At 33.7% G+C, this 21,083-nt stretch overlaps 1 protein-coding gene and 1 long non-coding RNA gene across 3 annotated transcripts in view; one reads left to right on the top strand and one right to left on the bottom strand.

The window, feature by feature from the left end:
• LOC120344485 (uncharacterized) overlaps positions 1-5,939 on the top strand; it is a 54,013-nt gene extending 48,074 nt beyond the window's left edge. For both annotated transcript variants that reach the window (XM_078112599.1, XM_039413725.2), the window contains exons 55-65: positions 371-433; positions 1,235-1,306; positions 1,681-1,716; positions 1,798-1,833; positions 2,022-2,201; positions 2,421-2,586; positions 2,749-2,874; positions 3,553-3,770; positions 4,016-4,150; positions 4,514-4,663; positions 4,804-5,939. In XM_078112599.1, coding sequence (XP_077968725.1) covers positions 371-433; positions 1,235-1,306; positions 1,681-1,716; positions 1,798-1,833; positions 2,022-2,201; positions 2,421-2,586; positions 2,749-2,874; positions 3,553-3,770; positions 4,016-4,150; positions 4,514-4,654 — 1,173 coding nt within the window. In that variant the 3' untranslated portion in view covers positions 4,655-4,663; positions 4,804-5,939. The remainder of the gene's footprint in view (positions 1-370; positions 434-1,234; positions 1,307-1,680; positions 1,717-1,797; positions 1,834-2,021; positions 2,202-2,420; positions 2,587-2,748; positions 2,875-3,552; positions 3,771-4,015; positions 4,151-4,513; positions 4,664-4,803) is intronic.
• A 9,292-nt stretch (positions 5,940-15,231) lies between these two features.
• LOC120345065 (uncharacterized) lies at positions 15,232-20,167 on the bottom strand. Its single transcript, XR_005569815.2, has 3 exons — positions 19,984-20,167; positions 18,044-18,148; positions 15,232-16,494 (listed from the first exon to the last, which is right to left on the bottom strand). It is a non-coding gene; the product is annotated as an uncharacterized LOC120345065 (long non-coding RNA).
• Between the last annotated feature and the right edge of the window lie 916 nt (positions 20,168-21,083).

Genomic DNA, 21,083 nt, shown 5'->3' with positions numbered 1-21,083 from the left:
TAAGTGGGCTATTATAAGATTTTTTGTTTATTTCCTTATCCGTATTCAATTCGTATTTTCAATACAACATTAATGATTTCTTTTTTGTGGGGGTTTGGTTTCGGTTGGTATTTACTAAGTACTGAAATACCCACAAAAGCGGCCCAACACTGAAAATCATCTAAATTACGATCATTTCTTGGTGATGCCGCGCCACGTAATATCGTCGTGTGAAGTGTGATCAGTAAACTAGTTAGTATGTGTTGTATAAAGAGTTTTGATACTCTCTGCTCGTATATTTCGATATTATCTAGAAGTGGGTTACAATGAAATCGAATCAAGATATTTAGTCCATATCCAGTGTTAAAATGAGCACAATATTTTATGGCAGGGAATACCTGGAGCTGTTGGATTGCCGGGACCTACCGGCCCACGTGGACCTCCGGGATTAGCAGTATGTTCCATTTTTTTGTACTTTTTGTTCGAAATATGTATTTGAGCTAGTGTGCCTAATAATATTTCTATGTAAGACAAAAATTTGATCGCGTGTGACTTGCTCTTACTGTGACATCCCTGTGTATATACAAGATAGTAAGGGTGTCTCGTGAGCGCAACTAACACGTGGTCAGCTGGCTACGTTTTATCTCTGATATCATTGGGAAAAATGGTTGTTGTTATTTGACTAAGAACAATGGTTTCTGACCTTTTTTCAAGCAAACCAAGTTTTTTAAAAAAAAAATTTGTAATTTCCCGCGACCTGAGGATATGCTCCAATACTAAACGGCATGTAGTGTTTTTTAGAGGGAAATTGAATTACTTATATAAAACAACCATTTTTACCTACACCAGATATTACTTCAAAGTGAGAAAACTGCTTTCGTTTCCCACCAGCGTCTTTTCAAAATCGTGGCCTAGCTTCTTTAGCTTTACTCAGCAAAATAGATTCTGCCAAGTTTTTACGCTGTAATACGCTTCCCACGTATACAATTACTATTAAGAAAAAGCGCAACACCAAATATAGAATGTACTAGAAAATAGAGTCAATATTTTAATTTTCTGTAAAAAAACAAACGACCCAAAGGGTTTGTTATTCGACCCAACTCTGGATCGCGACTCATCATTTAGAAAACGCTGGTTTAGAATACTTGAACGAGCAGATGTTTAAATTATTGATCCCCGTTAGAAGTATGTTTAACCCCGTAATGGCTATTTAATTAAGTCAGCCATATTTCCTAAAACAATATTTTAAAATCAGGGACGTGTTGGTGTTCAAGGACCGATAGGCGGAACAGGCTTCAAGGGTGCAGAAGGACCAGCTGGCTGGATGGTAAGTTTTGATTTGGTTATAGTCTGCTTTCTGTTTTAGACTCGTTTTATAGTCTTGAAATATTGTATTGATTGTTTTTAAATAAAGACGGAATTGCCGTATATACACAGTTTGATCGTGGTGAATATGCACTGTTGCTATATATTCATCAACTATTCTTGCTTTTTATTTTTGGCTTTCATGATAAATTTAAAACGAAGTTGCATAGGAGCGCACAATTATTCTGCTTTCTTCATTCTGTATTTGTTCAAAAAGTAGAGAGAATTCTCCTCTGCTCATTATTAATCGTCAGTTATCTGTCACTGTGCAAACAGTGAATGATAAGCTGTAAATCAGTTCATAATATTATCCGAAACTTTTATTTGCATTTTCAGGGAGAACCTGGCGGAGAAGGAATGCCTGGATATCGCGTGAGTTATATAACTTTTTCGGGACTTGTCGTTTTCATATTTATTTTCCATACTTTAAATACCGCTTTCATTTTCTTTCAGGGAGATCGCGGACGACCGGGTCCACCAGGACCACCAGTGAGTTATTTTTTTTTACTCATTTCTTTTCTGTACACTTCTGGTGCCCATCTATTATTTTAAATTTATCCTACACAAAAATAGCATCGCAATACAAATATGTAATATGTATAGTTTCAGTTGTGTGAAAATATATAAATCAGACATACAAACCAGATTAGACTTCATCAGAAATTCAATTCCCACAGGGTCCGGATGGTCATTTTACGAATCAATGGTCTGACCAAAAAGCTGGAACCAACAATGGGAACACTGCCATACTGAATGATGCATCACCTCTAACAACGGTCAGCAACAGAGGACAGGGTGACCATGGTGTTGTAGAACCTCAAGACAGTTATGATTATGCAATTGATTTAGGAGATTTTGTGAGTACAATTTCACGAATTTTTGTCAGGCCATCATCAGATTTTTCTTTTTTCCACTTCGTCTTTCCTATCCGTTATTGGCAGAATAAGAAGAATTCGACCCATTCACTTTCTTAGTTGTGTTGAATGAAAAGTCATAGAGATTAAAAATCCGCTGTTCCACAAACGAATTCAAAAAAGAAAACTTCCACTTACGCATTGACTGATATTACTTCTCAGGGCAGGGAGATTCAATATAACATGCAACATTTGTACGATGCTATTCGTAATATAAGAAAAACAAGTGGACAAAGTAAAAAACAGTCAGCAACTACTTGCCAAGATTACAAATTTTTTCATTCTGAACTTTCCAAACGTGAGGGAAGAGAAAACCGTCTACAAAATGGTGAGTTGAAATTTGAAGGAAATAAAGAAGAAAATAAGAAAAAAAAAATACTCATAAAAATACTCAACACATTGTTTGATGATAAAGTTTCTATATATTTTTCATATTACATGTTCTTTTGTATTCAACAGAAAGTTACTAATCTATGAACTTATTTTCCAGGTATATTTTGGATTGATCCAAACGAAGGATGCATGAACGATGGATTTCAAGTTGAATGTTTGTTTCAAAAATCCACGTTGACCTGTTTGCCTTCTATTGCTTTTAATTCAAGCATGAATATTCAAGGTAATTTAGAATTCATTTTTATGAAAGAAGAATCGGAAAATTTTTACGGAATTTATAACATATATCTATATAGCACCAGGCTCTGCTCAACACAAACCAAAATTTTTCATAAACTTTTTTAGCTGAAAGTGCATTTACACTTTGTTGATCCAAATCTCTTCAGTTACAAAGAGAAATCCGATTTTTATTTAATATTCCAACATAATCTGGAAACTGGGAAGATAGCCACAGCCAGAGCTGCTTAGTGGGATTTTCCTTTCCTATGACTAACTTCCTATTTCAATCCAATACCAATCTTGCTTATACTGCAAATATAATTTTAGTACAAATTACAATCTTCGTCTTATTTTCGTCAACCTAATGGAACAATAATTAGCATATAGATGCTTTTCATTATGTAGTCCTGCCGATACTTTAAGAATGAGACGCGGCCGGAATCGAATTAAAGATACGTTAGAGAAAATACTATGACAACCATCGTTTATGATTGAAGACAAATCATAGGCAGTACAGGAGAATTTAACAATTAGTCTGGTGCCATCAATATAACGCAGAATGCGAAGTAGACGCCAATACACAATATACTTGTATCCGTCCGTGGCTTTGCAGCAACTACATATAAAACTTTCGAATAAGTTGAGGGATTTTTGCTAAATTAATACTCCTTACTACTTACAGATGAGGGTCCAAATATGATCGAGTACTTTCAAGATATTTTCGTGGACCACAAACTAGGACGGTATCTACATAGTAAAAAGAGAAATAACCATCTGCCTGTGCCTAATCTTGCCAAATCACAGAGATCGTTCTTACATATGCGAAGTACATATGCACAACAGGTCGTTACGATCAAATGCATGAACTTTGACCTGTGGTCGATTGATAACACCACAATGGTAGGTTGCTGTAATATGTCAGAATTTAATGTACTCAAATGTATTTCATTGCGATTGAAACTATGACGTTTTTGTTGGTAATTGAACTTCATTTTTATGAAAAAATATGTAGTAATCAATTTCAATACTTTACCAAAAATTCAAGGTTTTATACCCATAGGATCTCATGAAAAAAAATTATATTTTGTTATAGCAAAGCGAAGTTTAGGTTAAATTACTAATTCTTTTATTTCATTGATTTTTAGAATAACGGAAGTTCTTTCAGAACGCAGGACTTGATACTTCACTCATGGAATAATAAAATATTGCATGCGTCTCAAACATCTACTACAAAACAAAAAAATAGAGTTCATATTGAAATTTTACATGATAACTGTAGGGTATGTTCATTTTTGTGACAGTTTACTAGAAGCGCAATAATATCATTCACCTATATTAAAAACTTTGAATCTGAGTCGAGTGGAGCAGCCGAATGCACAATTATATGTTATAGCATGTGTGATTAGCAAAAACAATATTTGTGCTTAATCCAATATGTATTTATTGTTGAGCTGTTGAGTCCAACTTTCCGTGAAAAAATAGTATATTTTCCGCATAATTAAACAAAAATATACTTGGAGTGGAGTGAAAACCCCTGTCCGATTTCATGTATTCCTGATGCTGGCCAATTCCTATTATGTAAGTTGGGCCACAAGTGTTTAGCTTTTGCTTCATAAGAACTAAATTCATTGCTGTGATTCCAGGTATTTGATGGTGATTGGAAGGGAGCTGTTTTATACATAAAATCCTATGACGTGAACATACTTCCAGTAACCAGAATCACGTGGCCAAAACCGTTGAATTATGAAGTTCATATAGACGTAGGGAAGGTCTGTTTCACATAAATTATAAAGGTATGTAATAATTACGTGATATGAAAGCCAAGAAATTTAATAGATATATTTAAAAATATCAGGGCATTTAATATTCAAACAATGTAGGAGATTTTTTATACTATAGAGTGGTACTATAGTGTTTCATTATATTTTTCCAGCATCAAAAAATGTTGATCCTCGCTGTCGTTCTTGCGTAAGAGAGAAAGACGAGTGCACGTAAACGGATACCACAGAGAAATCTATCAAGGCCAAATTTATAAACCAAGTATTGGAATCAACAATAACTAAGACATTTTCTTTTGTTTCTTAAATCTTATCCATCTTTCACATTCAAATATACAATTTTTTTATGTCGCTTTCTTGATCAAACATATATTATGTAGAAATTTGCTTTAATGCTTTTCGCCCTGAGCATTTAAATCTCGCATCCTGAAAATGTAAAAGTGCTTATTTCGATAGCTCGATGATGCAGATGCAGTCAATGTGTGTTTGTTTGTTTTCGCCTTTACAATGCGCAATTTTAGGCTAATTATCATTACAGATTCAACAACTATTTACTGACGTTATTACTAAGTACAGTGTTTCTGACATTGGTGGTATATGGGAAGATGTCCAATTTCTTGAAATATTAATTGGGGACTTTTTTAAAATTCACAGTATTTTTACGTAATTTATTTATAATGTGAGCGTATTGCTCGACTTTGACTTGTTTACCATCAGCATATTTTCGTTATTTTTTAGAACGCTACCTATTTTCTGCTAAATATTAAATATATATTTCATTTTGTTGGTTTTTTATTTGCTTCCTTTTTTGTATTCTTGCTGATATCGCTGCCACGTCATTGAGGTCACAATTTTTAGTTTCGTGTACTTTTCTTACTTGTTATTTTGTGCAAGAGATATCAATTAGAGAATTCTAATTCTAATTTATATTTTTGTCGAAATGGGAATATTGTGACCCTATCAATTTTAGAGAATATGTCTCTATTAGAATTGAACCTTGAATTTGATAACAAAATCACAATACAACATCGCATCGCGTTGCGACGTTTTTTTTCTTATGGGACAGCATATCCCAATGTTTATAGATTTCTGTGTATTTTTTGAAGACGAGTAATCAAGTACATTCACTCTAGAAAGTGTGAACGAATGGAACCTAAATGCCTATTTTTTGCTTTTTTTCTAATTTCTTTGCTTTTTATTGCGAATATATTATTCTACCTATTCAGCATAATAGCCTACCTTTTTACTCTTCTAAGTAATTAAATAAAAACATTATTCCAGCAATTGTTAATATTATTGCTGTGTCGGTATAGAGCACGGGTGGGCAACATACGGCCCACGACATTTTGACCGGCCCGCTGACTGTATCCAACCACACTCTGTAATGTGGTCAGACGCATCATTCCTGAAAGTTACCGATCGCTCTACTCTCATCGCACTGTCAGTACAAGCTGGTGAAATAAACAATTGCTTTGGTGAACAAACAATTGCGTTAGCACACTTGTTAAACAAACAATATAAGGTCAAAGTAGAGAGCGTTGTAAACATTCATGTAATATTCAGGCCCACCGAGGACTTCATTTTCCCACATCTGGCCCGCCGACTAGAGAAGTTGCCCACCCCTGGTATAGAGGATGGATATTGCCAGCGGGACATACTTGTGTCTAAACTGGATCGAGTAATCGACGTAGTATTCTCCCATGTAAATTTGCGCAAAGCAAGTTCGCGAGCTCCTGCCACAAGTTGATTTACTGCCCTTAGAACTTTATAACGAACTTTTCCGTGACAAAACATTTAGTTGGCGCGCATTTGAAAACAGAGTTACGTCTTTATGGCGGTCTGGTATGACATCAATATCAGAACAATTCCGATAGTGAACATAAACCGTTGTATCTGAACTCAACGACTTGAATATGAGTCACGCAAAAATATGATGACTCTTACAAAAGCAGAACCATTATACAGCAAATTATGCAACCAAAATGACAAACTATTGCCATACCTCGACCTTCACATAACGCCCTTCTTTATTAGCGGAGTAGAAGAGTCCCAGGACGGACATGTACCAAATCCGTTGGTTTATTGGCGCGCATTTTACGCCTTTACTGCCTTGTGTGTTATGTACAACATTCTCCCATGGCCTAGAGCAGCGTGTTTCCTAAATCTTGGGTACGAATTTCACAACATGCACCGATTAATGAAGATTAATTACACTTGTGCAAAGCAATCGCCGGGTTACTTGCGATTAGCTTTATATTTAAAATAAAAATGCAAATAGATTTTATGATAGTCAGCAAATCAACAAATAAATGCAATATATTTGAATATATCTCTGAGGAAATGCAAAGAAGGAAATACCACGTAAGTGCTACTTAGTAATTAAATGATGAGTCGATCTTCTTGACCAGCCCTGCTACAGGACGGATGTTTCAGCAGAAAATGAGGGAAGAAATTGACGTAACAACAGGACTGGAGGGCGTTGATAGCAACATGATTAGCCGGTCAACTCAGTCATTCTGTCGTCGAGGTAAATTTAAAACCATCATACGATCTAAAATAAATCAATGCTCAAGAATTTACACGGATAACAAAAAGGAATAAGTTGTACTCTTCTAAAACTTTAGTTCAATGATTTAGTTGAACAGAAGAAAAAATGAAACAGATGCAAATGGATAAAATAAATAATGGTGAAATGGCTCTATGGTACAAAAGGTGCAAGAGGTATAAACGTTTAATTGGCACCAATACTATAAATCCTATACGCATACTTTTTCCTTAGTCCTAACTCTATTATTTTCCTATTAGGCTATATATGCCTGCTATAAATATTAGGCTGTATTATTACGAAAGATCCACTTCCAGGGGGAAATAATTACAATATAATAAACTATGATAAATGATAACAATATACTGAAATGAACAAAAGCAAAGATCCGGAATGATTCGAAAAGGCTAAGACGGCAAGTTTCTTTTATGAAGGGAAATAATTATTGATGTTACTATTACACATACGTTGTCATTATATATATCATGAAAATAAAACATATTTGAAAATGGGAAGGATTTTAAAATAAATGTTAGATTTTGTTAAGAGAGTTTTACCACGTCAAAATTTTATCTCGATTTTTCGAATTGATCCACCCAAGTTATTCGCATGAATAATTTGAAACTCGCGCTCAGCCAACGTGGTATGCGGTAGTGTACCCAGATTTGATATTATCGTTTGTGTTATTTTATCTCTAGTTTTAAAAATAGGATATTTTAGTCAAAATAGCATCTCTAATTTTAGATAACTTTGTCCTCATTTTAATGTCAGTCTCGAATAAAAGTTACTCCATGACGTACGGTAAAATGCCGTCAACAGAATATATATCACTAATTTTTAAAACTTGAGGAGATTAACAATTAGGCACTGGGCAGGACTCTATATTTACCTATAACTTTGTATTTATCCGTAACTTAATATATATTCATCTTTAAACAAATTTTGATTAAACGCCTCAATCGATCAACTATTTTCACTTTTTACTTATATATTATAAAACAATCCTGGAATCAGAGACTTATACGGCGATACAGAGAGACGTTTTTTCGGTCAGTGCGACGTCAATCTCACCCAGGAAGACACATATACTTAATATTTACCATCTTGTGGTTGCTGTAGAAATAGACTATACCGACCACATTTATTTTTTGGCTATGATAGAAAATATACGAAGATAACTTGTCTGTGACCTTTTCCTTTGAACGTGACTCTTACATTCAGCTTAATTGTCGGTCATATCTGCAATGTCCGGATAATATCTGCAACAAAATTTCCGTCAATACTAACAACATTGATCCTCAAAATTAATAAATTATAATTTTTTAAATCTCTCTCTCTCTATGTTTTATACAAAGTGGCCAACTAGGAATGGTATATAATACTACTTTCGGTTTGTTAGTTCGCTGTTGTTGAATACTTCAACTTTCTGTCCTCACGACTATATAATTCCTGTATTTGAAAACTTTGACTCCGACATCAAAACACTTGTACAAAGTAACATGTTAGGATTAGTACTACAACTTTATTCCTGTCATAAAAATATCATTATTTCCCAAGAGGGCAGCCGCTCGATAACCAGTTTATATTGGTTTTCAGCGTTTCCTTTCACCCTGAAATGTTATTTTGTATATTTCTTTAGATTTGTGTATATACATAGTGTGTATTTTCAGCATATAGTGAAGAAATAAATTACTGATTACTGTCGCAAAACAAGCCACAATATATAACGACTACTGAGCAATCATTCTAAAAATGCCAACTTGTTTGTGGTAATCATTTACGTCATCCATCTATTTTCATAATCCTGAAATGATTCAAGATCTTGGATAATGTGTTTTTCTTGTAATTTAACATTGAAAATAATATTTTACAGAATATTGATAAGCCATATCTGTTTACAGCCGAGGAGAATACCACATTTTTAGTAAACTTTATTGCAATTCCGTTTCACCTCTCTGATTTCGTCTGCTGCCAAGTCATTGTTTCCACAGGTGGCGCTCTTGCGTCGTGACTTTAGAAATGAAAAAGAGCTACGAACATACAGTATAGTATGTATGTTCATTTACAATGTAGTAACATTCAAAAAAAGAAAGTTAAAAAACGTGTTGGTTTGTATTCCAGAAAATCATTATAACCAAAGTTCAAAATACAAACACTATAAATTTTGAGCATTCGCACTTGAGGCACATTTGTGTTATTTGGGCTAAAGAGTGTATTCAGCACTTTGTCCCATTTATTCGGGCCTCTTTAGTCAGACCCAAGTTACACGTGCGCTGAGAATAGATTATGTGTCAAATAATTAGTTAGCTGTTATGTAGATTTAATCTAAAACAACAAATAGACATATATATGGTCGGGTGGCCCTGAAAATGAATGGATGAATGAATCTTTCGGATTCTATAGTAGCAATTATACCACGTGTATATTTTGTGTTTTCTTATGCAGAAACATCATTTTCAACAGAAGCGGGCGTTCAGGGTTTTCAAACCTTCGAAAATCTGAAATGTTTAAAGTAATTGACAAATTAGCATAACATTTTACCAGAGAAGAATCTCAATTATATTTTTTCATAATTTATAACTGTCGTGGAACGTGTGTAAATTCAATCTGTATATAAGAGATAGTTATTTTAAGGGGATGGAAGGCCCCACAACTGCTCTTCGATTGCCGATGTTACTAAGGTTATCAACTAATTATTTTAAAGTCAGGAAACGTTCATATTTTCAGACATACATGTCTGCACTTGCCAATAAGTCTTAATTGCGTATAACAACTAGATCTATAATTAGGATGAAAATAATTAGATAAAATTTGATGTAATAACATATTTCTCAAAAAGCAAATATTTCAGCTAACCGCAGCTGATAATTTTTCAATAAAAAACCTTCTTCATAGAAACAAACGTGGTTGTTACAAAGTACGTTAAAGAGAGTGGTGATTTCGCGAAGACCATGTTACCCAAGCTCATATTTGATTGTGCTAAACCTAAATCTGCAAATGAGTGCTTTTCCAATATACTGAACCGTTATCAGTTACTATTTGTCAATATATATTTATATACGGTGAGTTTTGTTTAAGTAGGCCATTGTTGAAAAGTGAGTTTGCTCACGTACAGATGCGGTAATACATTGTAAGAGACGAGGTGGAATTTCAGACAAGATGGAGCAAGTGAAGATTCGGATTCAGTCAACCAGTCTACTGCTGTTGCAATGCGTAACGATCTATTTTTAGCAACTTACATAGTCGAATACGATTAACTTTAATTATGTCAAGTAGGATATGGGCTTTCAAAAGAAAATCCGAAATAAGCCTGAAATAATTTCCGTTCGTAGTACCAGTAATCGTTTAAAAACCCATCATATCTCAAAAATACATTTTACAATTCTTTGAAAAACGAATATTCGAAATTTAATGAAGACAATATACTGACAAAATAGTATTAAATGTTCATTACGTCTGCGTACATCAAAATCTATAACCAATTTGGGTTGAATTATTTATCTCGATCAGTAAAACACAAGCGATTTAAGCGAACTTGTCTATAATTATAAATATTTTGTTATTTTTTAGAACTGACAGTCACTCTAAACTAGTGGGATTCGATTTTTATTGGTAACTAACTTCAGTGCAATTTGGCAAAACTTCAGGGATGCGAACATGTTTTTATTTAGATTTTATGATTGAGTTTCTTCACATCTTTGTTACCAATGTATCAATAAATTCTACTCTTTTTATCAAGCTCAGCTGTAATACAAATACATTTTGTTTTGTCTTCTTCTCTGCCGTCCGCCAAGATTTCACAAGTTACGTCATACAGAAAGAATGAAAATCTAGTTAATACCCCATTATTTGCCTAGACGGGTCAGTGGACCGAACTGAGTATGTAGGCATACGTAAACGTCTAATATTATGACGTCTCGACTATAAACCAACTGTTGTATGGATTACCACATCGGGGCGCGACTCAATCACGCCTCAAATTTGCAGTTCATGATTGGTATGAGGATATGATTGTGCGAGGATAAATGCGAATAAATAATAGCCAACATAAGAGCATACAACAATGGTGTCGGGGTGTGCATGTGCGACTCATAACGGTAATACCTCTACAAGAAAAATAATTGATGTTGGTGTTGTGTCATTATTTCGGCGGTTGCAAGTTCATAATTAGCTTGGCATTGAAAAGGACAATTGTCTTCAATACCTCGCAATATAAATTTCAACACTAAATACATCCACATGGAAAGGTGAACGCAAACGCAAGGTTCCAGTAATGTTAGCATACTTGTTTATTTTGATTATATTTATTTAAATCGGTCATTTTACTAAATTAAATGATGCAATGTGCGTTTTATCAAAAAAGCAACCGTCCCTGGTATTTTTCGAGAATGAACATAAAATCATGTTAAAATCTCTCAACGTAACATGCTCACGATCTGCATACAACTGCCACAAGCCTTGTGGAGACTACAATTATGGGTGTGTAAGTGACAGTAGTTATTTAACGGTCAAAAAGATTTGCGTATGATATTACTTGCAAAAATATAAAATATTATAATTTCAACATAAGAAGCAATTGTGGGCAGAGTTAAACCGGGTCGTGTGGATTTTGGGAAATTTCCTTGTAATGTTAAATATTATCATACTCTAACAATAATGTTCGTCCGTAATGCAAAAAAACGTACAACGTGAAATTGAGCAACATCCGAATCCGGATATTTTTTATTAACAGGGCTAATCTGATTGAAATTTATATGTTTTTTGTGAAATTTCCATCTTCCTCTAAGTTTGCTGATTTAAATATCTTCATTTTTAGTGGATTATCTATTGATCAATTTTGTCGTACTTCTATTGCTCAAAGAACGCCAGATGTTCACGTGGCTCAAGTTTAATATAATGGTATATCTTATCTTGTCCATGTTTCCCCCTACTCTTTTGTTTTATGTGTTTGTGCTACATATTCTGTGTTAATGCTACGAGTGCGATTGAGCTATTACGTAATAAATCTTCTTACATATTTGAAGATAACTCAAATGATTTTCCACACAATTTCACAAGTTAAGCTGGTACGCCATTCTAAATGGGATAATGAAGCATGGGAGAAACCAAAAAAAATACAAATTAACAAAAATGTGATCGCGAATTGTAAACATATTTAATGGTGGATTACCAACCAAATAATTTTTACAAACATTCAGATGTAAAAGTAATATTCAATTTTCCAATTTGGTAATTTTAGAAATTTTAACAATATGGTTAGAATTCATCAACGAGCATCGTTGCCGATCATTTTAAATTTATGTCATCGTAAATTAACTCAGAAATCACGCCAATGAAAAACTTAAAAATACAACACATGTATGTTCACCATAGTGAAACAAAGCATTCAAATTCTGGAGTTAACCCTCGTGTTTAGAGAAATGACAGCCCGCCCGCTGGGTAAACTGAACCGTAAAGTGTAAAGTAATCCTCTGCACCGCACAAGTCTTATATTTGAAATACCGCATAACGAATTTAAATATTCAAGATATTATTTTCTACATAACAAGTGACACTTAAAGGGACATTCAAAAACATTAAAAAGCGAAAACACGCGAACATTATTATTTTTTTAAATAATTATCTTGATGCTACTGTCAAGGCTGGAGCAAACTTTTGTCGCTCGCGGGCCAAAATTAAGGGTTGCAAGTCATTGGCGGGCGCATATATTTTTTAAAAGTTGAAAACCGAACGGATGATAATTTTTATAATAAAAATCAAGCAGTCATACATCTCTCGAAAAGAATATAGATTTATTTCCTCATTGCATTGCATCTCAAAACATTTTCATTTGAATATTTTTGGCGCCATTGAACGCATTTGCACTTAGCTGCGTTTTGATGCCATTTGTCTATTTATAATTAAATTATAAGCTCATTAAACGAGTAATTGTGAATTTTATACCTGTTAGATTATAATATAATTTAGTCTACACGTGTCTCACAATAAAATCTGATACGTAAAGTATATAATCATCAAAACAGCTGCTTTGCTACTATAATTCAGTGAAGCGTCGCGGGCCGGATTATATTACTCCGCGGGCCGGATCCGGCCCGTGGGCCGTAGTTTGCCGACCCCTGGCTTAAAATGTAGATGCTCTTCATTAGCCCCTTCCTCTTCATTTTTATTTAAGAAAATTTTCGGAGGACCATATGTGTAAAAAACTCACACAACCGCAGTTTTAAGAAGACCATCTTAAGGTTGCTGTGTTAGCGCAAATAACATAAAACACTTCAATTCATTTACTATGGAAGAATAACTCATTGTTCTAATTTCTCCAAGGATCAGAAGCTATTAGAATCGATTACTTTTCCAGTGTACAAGTATACCAAACATTCAAAATCTTTTATTCATTGGTATAAAAGTGTGCTTTGTTTTGGGAGAAATTACAAAATGACCTATAAAAAATACTAACGAGTTACGTGAAATTCGCTTAATATCATTGGATATTTTTGTCTAGGGCTCTGTTCTGAGCAAAACTGAAAACGGGGCGTTCGTGCGTTGTAATTTGCGACGTACCAGTCAACTACTAATTACCATTTGCCTTCTTACCATCTGATTTATTCAAAGCATGACGTGTTCTCTTAAAATATTTGTTTTACATCACCATAGCAATCTGTTCGAAACATATTTTGATATAAGTCCAGGTCGACCGAATCGTTCCGTAAATGACCCGATCGTTCGCGTTTGGCAAATTGAATACGCGCTACGAAGCGATTTAGTGTCCCAGCCATCATCGACGAGAAACAAGCCATCGAGTTCATTTTTCCCAATTTTGAGATAAATGTCTAATGTCTTATTGTAAAGTCAGACAGTCTCCTATAAATATCGGAACAATAGATTGATTCTTATCATAAAAATTCCATCACTTGACTTCAACCACCTGATGAGTTGCTTCAGTAAACCGCCATCAACCGCTACTGTCGATTATGTGCACAAGTTACAATTCTTCACGGTAGTCACCCTGGAAATGAACCCGAATAAACAAACAAGCCAGTCGTACGTCCATCATATTCCATAACTATAAATATAGATCAATTTTACAGTATATATGGTCGCTTTGAAATAAAAAATTAATTCATATGAACTTCAAAATGAACAATTATTCCTATACTAGTCCATACCTATTTGGCGACTCTGTGGACGATTAGAGGATGAAGAGTTTGGGTGTATCTAACTTACAAGTAACTATAAATTACAGCTGAGTATGACTATTTTTTCACTTGTAAAAATTGTACCATTGCTCTTGGGTTTGCTTTGAACGATGACGAAAAATGCATCGCATGATTACAATACAACAGTATCAATTCAAAACAAATGTAACAGTTTGATTGACAGATTTCGCTTATTTTGTGGAAAGCGTACGAAAAGTTGAAACCAGTGAAAATAATTGCGATATTGGATACTCTTGGATAAACTCAGTCTAAAACCCATGGGGCTGCGCTGCCAACTTGTTGGCGTAAGTCTTCAACTGTTGTACTATAAAAGAACTTTTCATCAATAGAAATAAAAAATTATTGTTTTGTCCCAATGAAACATGGTCTAAAGTGAAGGGCTTGAGACAAAATTCGGTTATAGCTTAATTCAGGCAATCTGTCGACGTCTCAATTTGCTAAGTCGGTCGTGTAGAACAGTTTAAGCGTTTTTTATTTTATTTTATACATGAGTAATATCAGTATTTATGTACATACCTGTGCATGTGTGTGTGTGTGTGTGGGGGGGGGGAGTGAAAGAGACGAAAGGCAGGAGAATACCCAAATCAACTGGAATCCTTGTTTAATTCTCGTGGATGAATTTTAAAGAGATTATGATATAATATTAGAGCAAATCTATTCTAAATCAACATTATTGACAAGTTTTAAAATGAACCAAATGCTTGGAATTTATTTTCAAAAATAAAATCCTGATTTCTACCTAATTTCCATTTTATGACGTCATGGGTCAAAAATACTCGATCTCTAAATGAAACTCAAATTGTATAACAACATCCTGCATTCGACAGGTCACAATTTTATTACATTTTATATTGAATAGTTATGTAAGCGCAAAGTTAAAAATAATTATCTGACGCAAAGCACAGATTACCATATAAATACAATAAACTCAACATCAATCAACAGCCTCTCCCTTCATCACCTTGCTACTGGGTTAAGAGATCAATATCTTTATCATTTTCAATTTCTCTGGTCTAAAGTCTTCGACGTAGGTCTTGATGGTCATAGCGACGACATTCATTAGACAATGGGATGACAATGCCAACAAAACTAGAAATAACTTTGCTTAGTTAAATATTCACACCCAAGAAGCCCCACCCTGGATCAGTTGACAGATGCCCGAACCCCTATTAACGAGTAACGACCAGTTAATCCGGAGATATTGGGGAGAAATATCGTAAAAACAAGATTATGAAGCACCTAAAAAATCTTGTAACATTGACATATATTTGAATCATGATACAATCCTGAAAATGAATTTCACAAACAACGATTTTGGTTTATATGTCTTAACTTTTGCAGGTACTGAAAAACTAGACGCGGAATTGTTAGTGCAATAAGACGAATTTTTGTATGCCATCGTATGAGAACCGTTTAGTAAAATGTTGTTCAACAAATTTAGACTTAAATAAACTTTCGAAATGCCATTGACGAACGAAGTGATTATGAGGGTGTGTCATTATTATCTTTCCATTCGAAGAGAAAATTGTGTTTAGTCTATTGTTGACCATGTGGCGTCGCAATAAAGATAACAAGTTATTTGAGGTAACTTAGAATCAGTGTTTTTCAAGAACAACAAAATGTAAATTCCGCATGAGAAAAAAAACAATATTCAACTAGAGCTGCGTGCAGCTTTAACAGGCTTCCCGCGTAAAAAAAACTGAAGACGCGTTTTGCTCACTGGAGCGTGAAAGCGTGGTCAGTCATGCATAAAATTTGCAATTTATTGCTAGCTGAGAACTTCTGCACATTTGAGGTGAATTTCAAGTTTGTAGGACCAATTTGAAAAAAAAATAATAAAAATAAATAATAATAAATAAATAATAATAATAATAAATAAATAATAATAAATAAATAATAATAATAATAAAACACAGGAATACAATAGGTTCCCTGCTGACAAGCAGCGGGGAGCCTAATTAATGAAAAAGAGATATTAAGATAAACATTGCGAAGAAATGTAGAAATCAATACGATTTGGTAGCAGAATAATGAATCACTTCCGTTTCATTCCACTCAACAAATACGTTTTGCTTTACCTGACCGACCTGAAAAACACAAAATATTTCTCTATAATTTTCAACAATCTAAAATGACACCTATCGTGTTTATAGAAGCGGCTTCACGCTGTATTAGTAACACGAGGCAACATTAATACGCCTCAATGAAATTGCGACAACAAAATATAAATTCAGAATTTTACCCAATATGATGGAAATAAGAATAGTTTCAAAATTGGTTCGTTAATTTGGAATTCTTGACGAATATCCGCTAATATTTGAACCATTTGAGATATTCTGTTCCTGAATTACGATTTGATTTGTTCAACAACTGGTGACAGGTAGTATTATATACATTCAAATGAAAATCAGAAGCATTTTATAAATATCATCAAGTTAAATGAAGATCTTAACTACCAAGTCACAATATATTAATTAAATGCTGAACCTCACTTCATATCCATAAGTGAGTATTTTTCTGAACATATTTTACCAATTTGGTTGTGGGAAATATCAACCGACACAATCATAAAAAATCAACGTGACGCACTTCCTGAATCGAATGCATAATCTATGTTTGGCCTCTTTTGTTTAATTGCTTGAAGTGGAACCCAAAATGAATGCAGTCGGTCGTAACTTATTATTGAATGTACTGTGTAAGTATTTGATAATGAAAAAACTTTGTCATTATGATTCATGTTATCAGACTAAGTGTAACTTTATCAGTTTTTGCACAATTTTTGGCAATGACTTCGCACTAAAGCTGTCAAATTTAGAACTAATCAATCTAGCACATAATAACACTGGTGACTTCAGTTTAATACATTATACAAGTTAATAGGAATATGCAATGAATAATAATCATGCTTTTGTTGAGATGGAGCGAATTTTAGTATAATTAATCATTGTGTGAACTAGAAACCATTACACATGTCAGAATTGCATCAAACAAAGTTATCTAAGTAAGAATTAGGAAATAGGTTTCTAAAAATCTTTGTGAGACTTTGCCCTCACTTTTTCAGATTTTCATAACATCTAGACATGCTTGGAAATATTCAATACCCTGTATACTATTTCTTAGCATACCTATCACAACTTCCCATAAACTTACTGAAAAATAATGAATAAAGTTTAGCATAAAGTAATCGATATCAGCCCATTTTGGTAGTTAACAACAATGTGCGAATACTTGAACTATACTAAAACAAAGCGGGCTAAAATAAATTTAAATCTGAAATTTTAAAATTTATAATTTCCGCTATGGAAGTAGAGTTTGACAACACTCTCAATACAATCTATCGGCCCGATGTATTATGACGTGTTTCATACGTATAAACTCATATTAAATAATAACACTCAAATATTTTTCAAATGTAGAATTTTAAAAAATGTTAAAATTGTAACAAATTATAAATTTACGTCGAAAGGTAATATTTTTAAATACAATATGAAGCCTTTCTTTATGTACATTCTAATTCTGTTGGAGGACTGTCGGATTTTTGTGGGGTTGGAGATTGTCGTTATCAGTTAAATAATTTAATTAAAAATCTTTCTTATAGAATGATCATTTAGCATTACGGCGTCAACAACGACTTACTTCATTTTCAACCGAATCGAGTCGACGTACAATCATGATTCACTGGATAAATTTTCCACGAAGGGTGTTTCCGTGCCGATGTGATTTCCCATTGAGTTGGTGACTCTGCGATCAAGAAATCAAGTAAAAAAACAGACAATATAGTTTGATGACGTTATGTAGATTGTAGAAAACAACAGATGACTAAACCAATACACTTCATTAGTAATCATTCATCACATATTAGGTCGACGAAAACGGTCTTTAAACTTTTGCACGAAAATCATCTTCTACGACAATTTTGAAGAAAACAAAGAAGAAAATAAAGAATGCTATTTTTCTACATCAGTGCTCAAGCGGGTGTATAGTACACCCCATGATATACCAAAACCTTGAATGGTGTACCGCATCAATAGGGAGTACTGGGATGTACCGAATATTGTAAAGTATACTCTTATACCCGATACGTTAGTTTCAAATGTATTCATAGGGAATTCGGAGCTTGCCACAAATAAAGCAACGTGTGTGTTTAAACTTCTACACAACGTATGTCTAGCGATTTCCAAGATTTTGTTACCTGCTTGACATAGCGTCAGCACATCGATTCATCATTATTACCTCTGAAAATTAACTCTAAATTATTAACTGGTTTGGACAGAGAAATATTTTTTGAATTTTTCTTGCATAATATTTGTAAGAAGGGTAATTCTGTTAAAATTGTGGGAATCATTTTTGGTGAACTTTTTGAATTTCGATCAGATTGGGTACAAAAGGCAGAATTCAAAACTTAGAAAAACCACGACGACTCTTGAGTACTAAAATCTTGCACCATAAGCTGTTTCTAGTCTTGTCAAAATGTCTAAAATTTACCTTTCCCAACAAGGGTTCTTTGTTACCGTAAAAATAATATACAGGAAATTCAATTACTGAATCAGAAACACAAATGCGAGTGGCATTCGAAACCAGGTATTACCTCGATTCGTACAACTCGCTGGTGAAATCTAACAGCAACGTTCATATTGAATAAATAATGTAGTATTGTGTCGGTAGAAACATGTATATCTTGTATCATGTAAATAAAATCATTAGGTTTTTAACCGATTTAAAATTGTAGTATGGTTGGGGTGAACCAGATTTCGAGTGAAGGATAAAAAGATATTTCCATTTGGACGAAGGTTGACGGGCACTGTTCTACGTTGTTCATAAAAAAAAATAATAGTATTGTGTTTCAGTAATAACTGCATATATTTATTATATCAGACAAGATTCATAAGCTGAGTGCAATATTGCCTGGATACTTGATCCCAACATGTAGAATAAAAGAAATTCGTTTTAAAATTCTCATGGCAATATTTAGATATCATATTTACGACAATGCTAAGGAAACAGATTTTCAGAAATAACAAACTGCAGATTCAGTACGACTCACGAATGCGGTGATATTTATTATTATTATTTTTGTCTCGTTAAAAAAAGAAAATATTGTTATAAAAATGACTGATATATATTCAGTCAACACATAATTATAAGACGTAATGCATACAAGGGACATTTGACACTTTGTAACGTTTGCTTTCCTGGGAAAGCAAATAATGAAACAATGGGCATCACTTATGTCTTCATTGTTCACAGTCTTATCTTAAAATTTCGATCAAAGACAGAAGGCTTCCTTACAGAGTGTTGACATAATTGTAAACATATTAGCGAAACCCATTTGTTGGATGACTTATCACTAATAAAACTTAGTAATATTTCAAGGTTATTCAAGTCCGAAACATATTGTAAATACATTTTCCTTTTTAGGCTTGTGGTAACCACCTTATTTTAGTTCAAAGCAACACACACCTCGAATTCTACTAATAATGAAGAAGGTACACTTTTTTTAATAGCGTACTCTTGGAAACGATGGGTCGGTAGGCGACATTGATACTTTAAAAGCTCATGAAAAGTGTCTCACATACCGACTATAACAAGGGAGCCTTGTTTTGCCGATTAGCCAACCGTCGTCTGATCTTTTTTGAGCGGGAAAAGCACACACGGCTTTTGTTGATCAACGTACTGACTGGCGGCAACTACCGACTACTAAACCCTGGACCCGTATTAAGAGGTAACACTAATGCTTAGTAACGTGAAATTATTCTTGATTCTCTATCTACCAGACACACCAAACAACAAACACATTAGAATAAAAATGTGCGTCAATTTCTAAGTTTGTAATTACGTCATTATGATACCCGAAGGGGTGAGAAAACGGAAATTGATTAGCGCATTACAGGATCGTTGAACAAATGCACCATGATGTGCTAATTGAATTACAGTAAACAACAGGCTAGCGACGTATTCAACTAACTTATTCGTAATGTGAAGTTTTTACTTCGTAAACCTATGTCCTATATCGTAGTTTTCATGTCGAAAGTAGCGTTCTGTAAAAGACTTAACAATGTTGTACACAAAATAGCGGAAACTTAAACCGTTTGATGGACATGCATGTATGACTAATATAAATAATTTAGAATGATACCAGAAAAAAGAAAAAATTCGAATCTAAATCATTATTACAATAAATATATATTTTCGATAATTGAAACATAATTGCAGAATCATACATTGACTCTTTAGTTTATTAAACTCAGTTCAAGTTGTATTGTTGATGAGTCCAATATTATCAATAAGCGTGTAAATTTTAATCTATATAATAACTAAAAAATAATTGGATACAAAACATGAAATTTTTACAAATGAGAGCAAAAATAGTGGTTTTTAAAAGCAACTTATGATGACCGTTCTTCGACAAAATATATTACGCGCCATTTATTAACAGACATAGTTGTGTTCGGGGATTCCAAAATTAAAAAAAAAATGTCACAATGAATGTTTCTGTGTTAATATTATAAAGTTACTAATAACCTGATCTAATTTCATATTTCAGATCTTATTTCAGTCAGCGTGTACATCGTAATCCATCTTGTGGTATCAACGTTTACGTCATCCAACTTGATGTAGAACAATAGTCTTGTTTGCTCTTGTAATCGAGTATATTTAGCAACAACGTAGAGCACTA

This window comes from Styela clava, chromosome 5, assembly GCF_964204865.1.
Source record: "Styela clava chromosome 5, kaStyClav1.hap1.2, whole genome shotgun sequence".
Lineage (NCBI taxonomy): Eukaryota > Metazoa > Chordata > Ascidiacea > Stolidobranchia > Styelidae > Styela > Styela clava.
The sequence above is the reverse complement of the archived record's forward strand: the minus strand, read 5'-3'. Positions and strand labels throughout refer to the sequence as shown.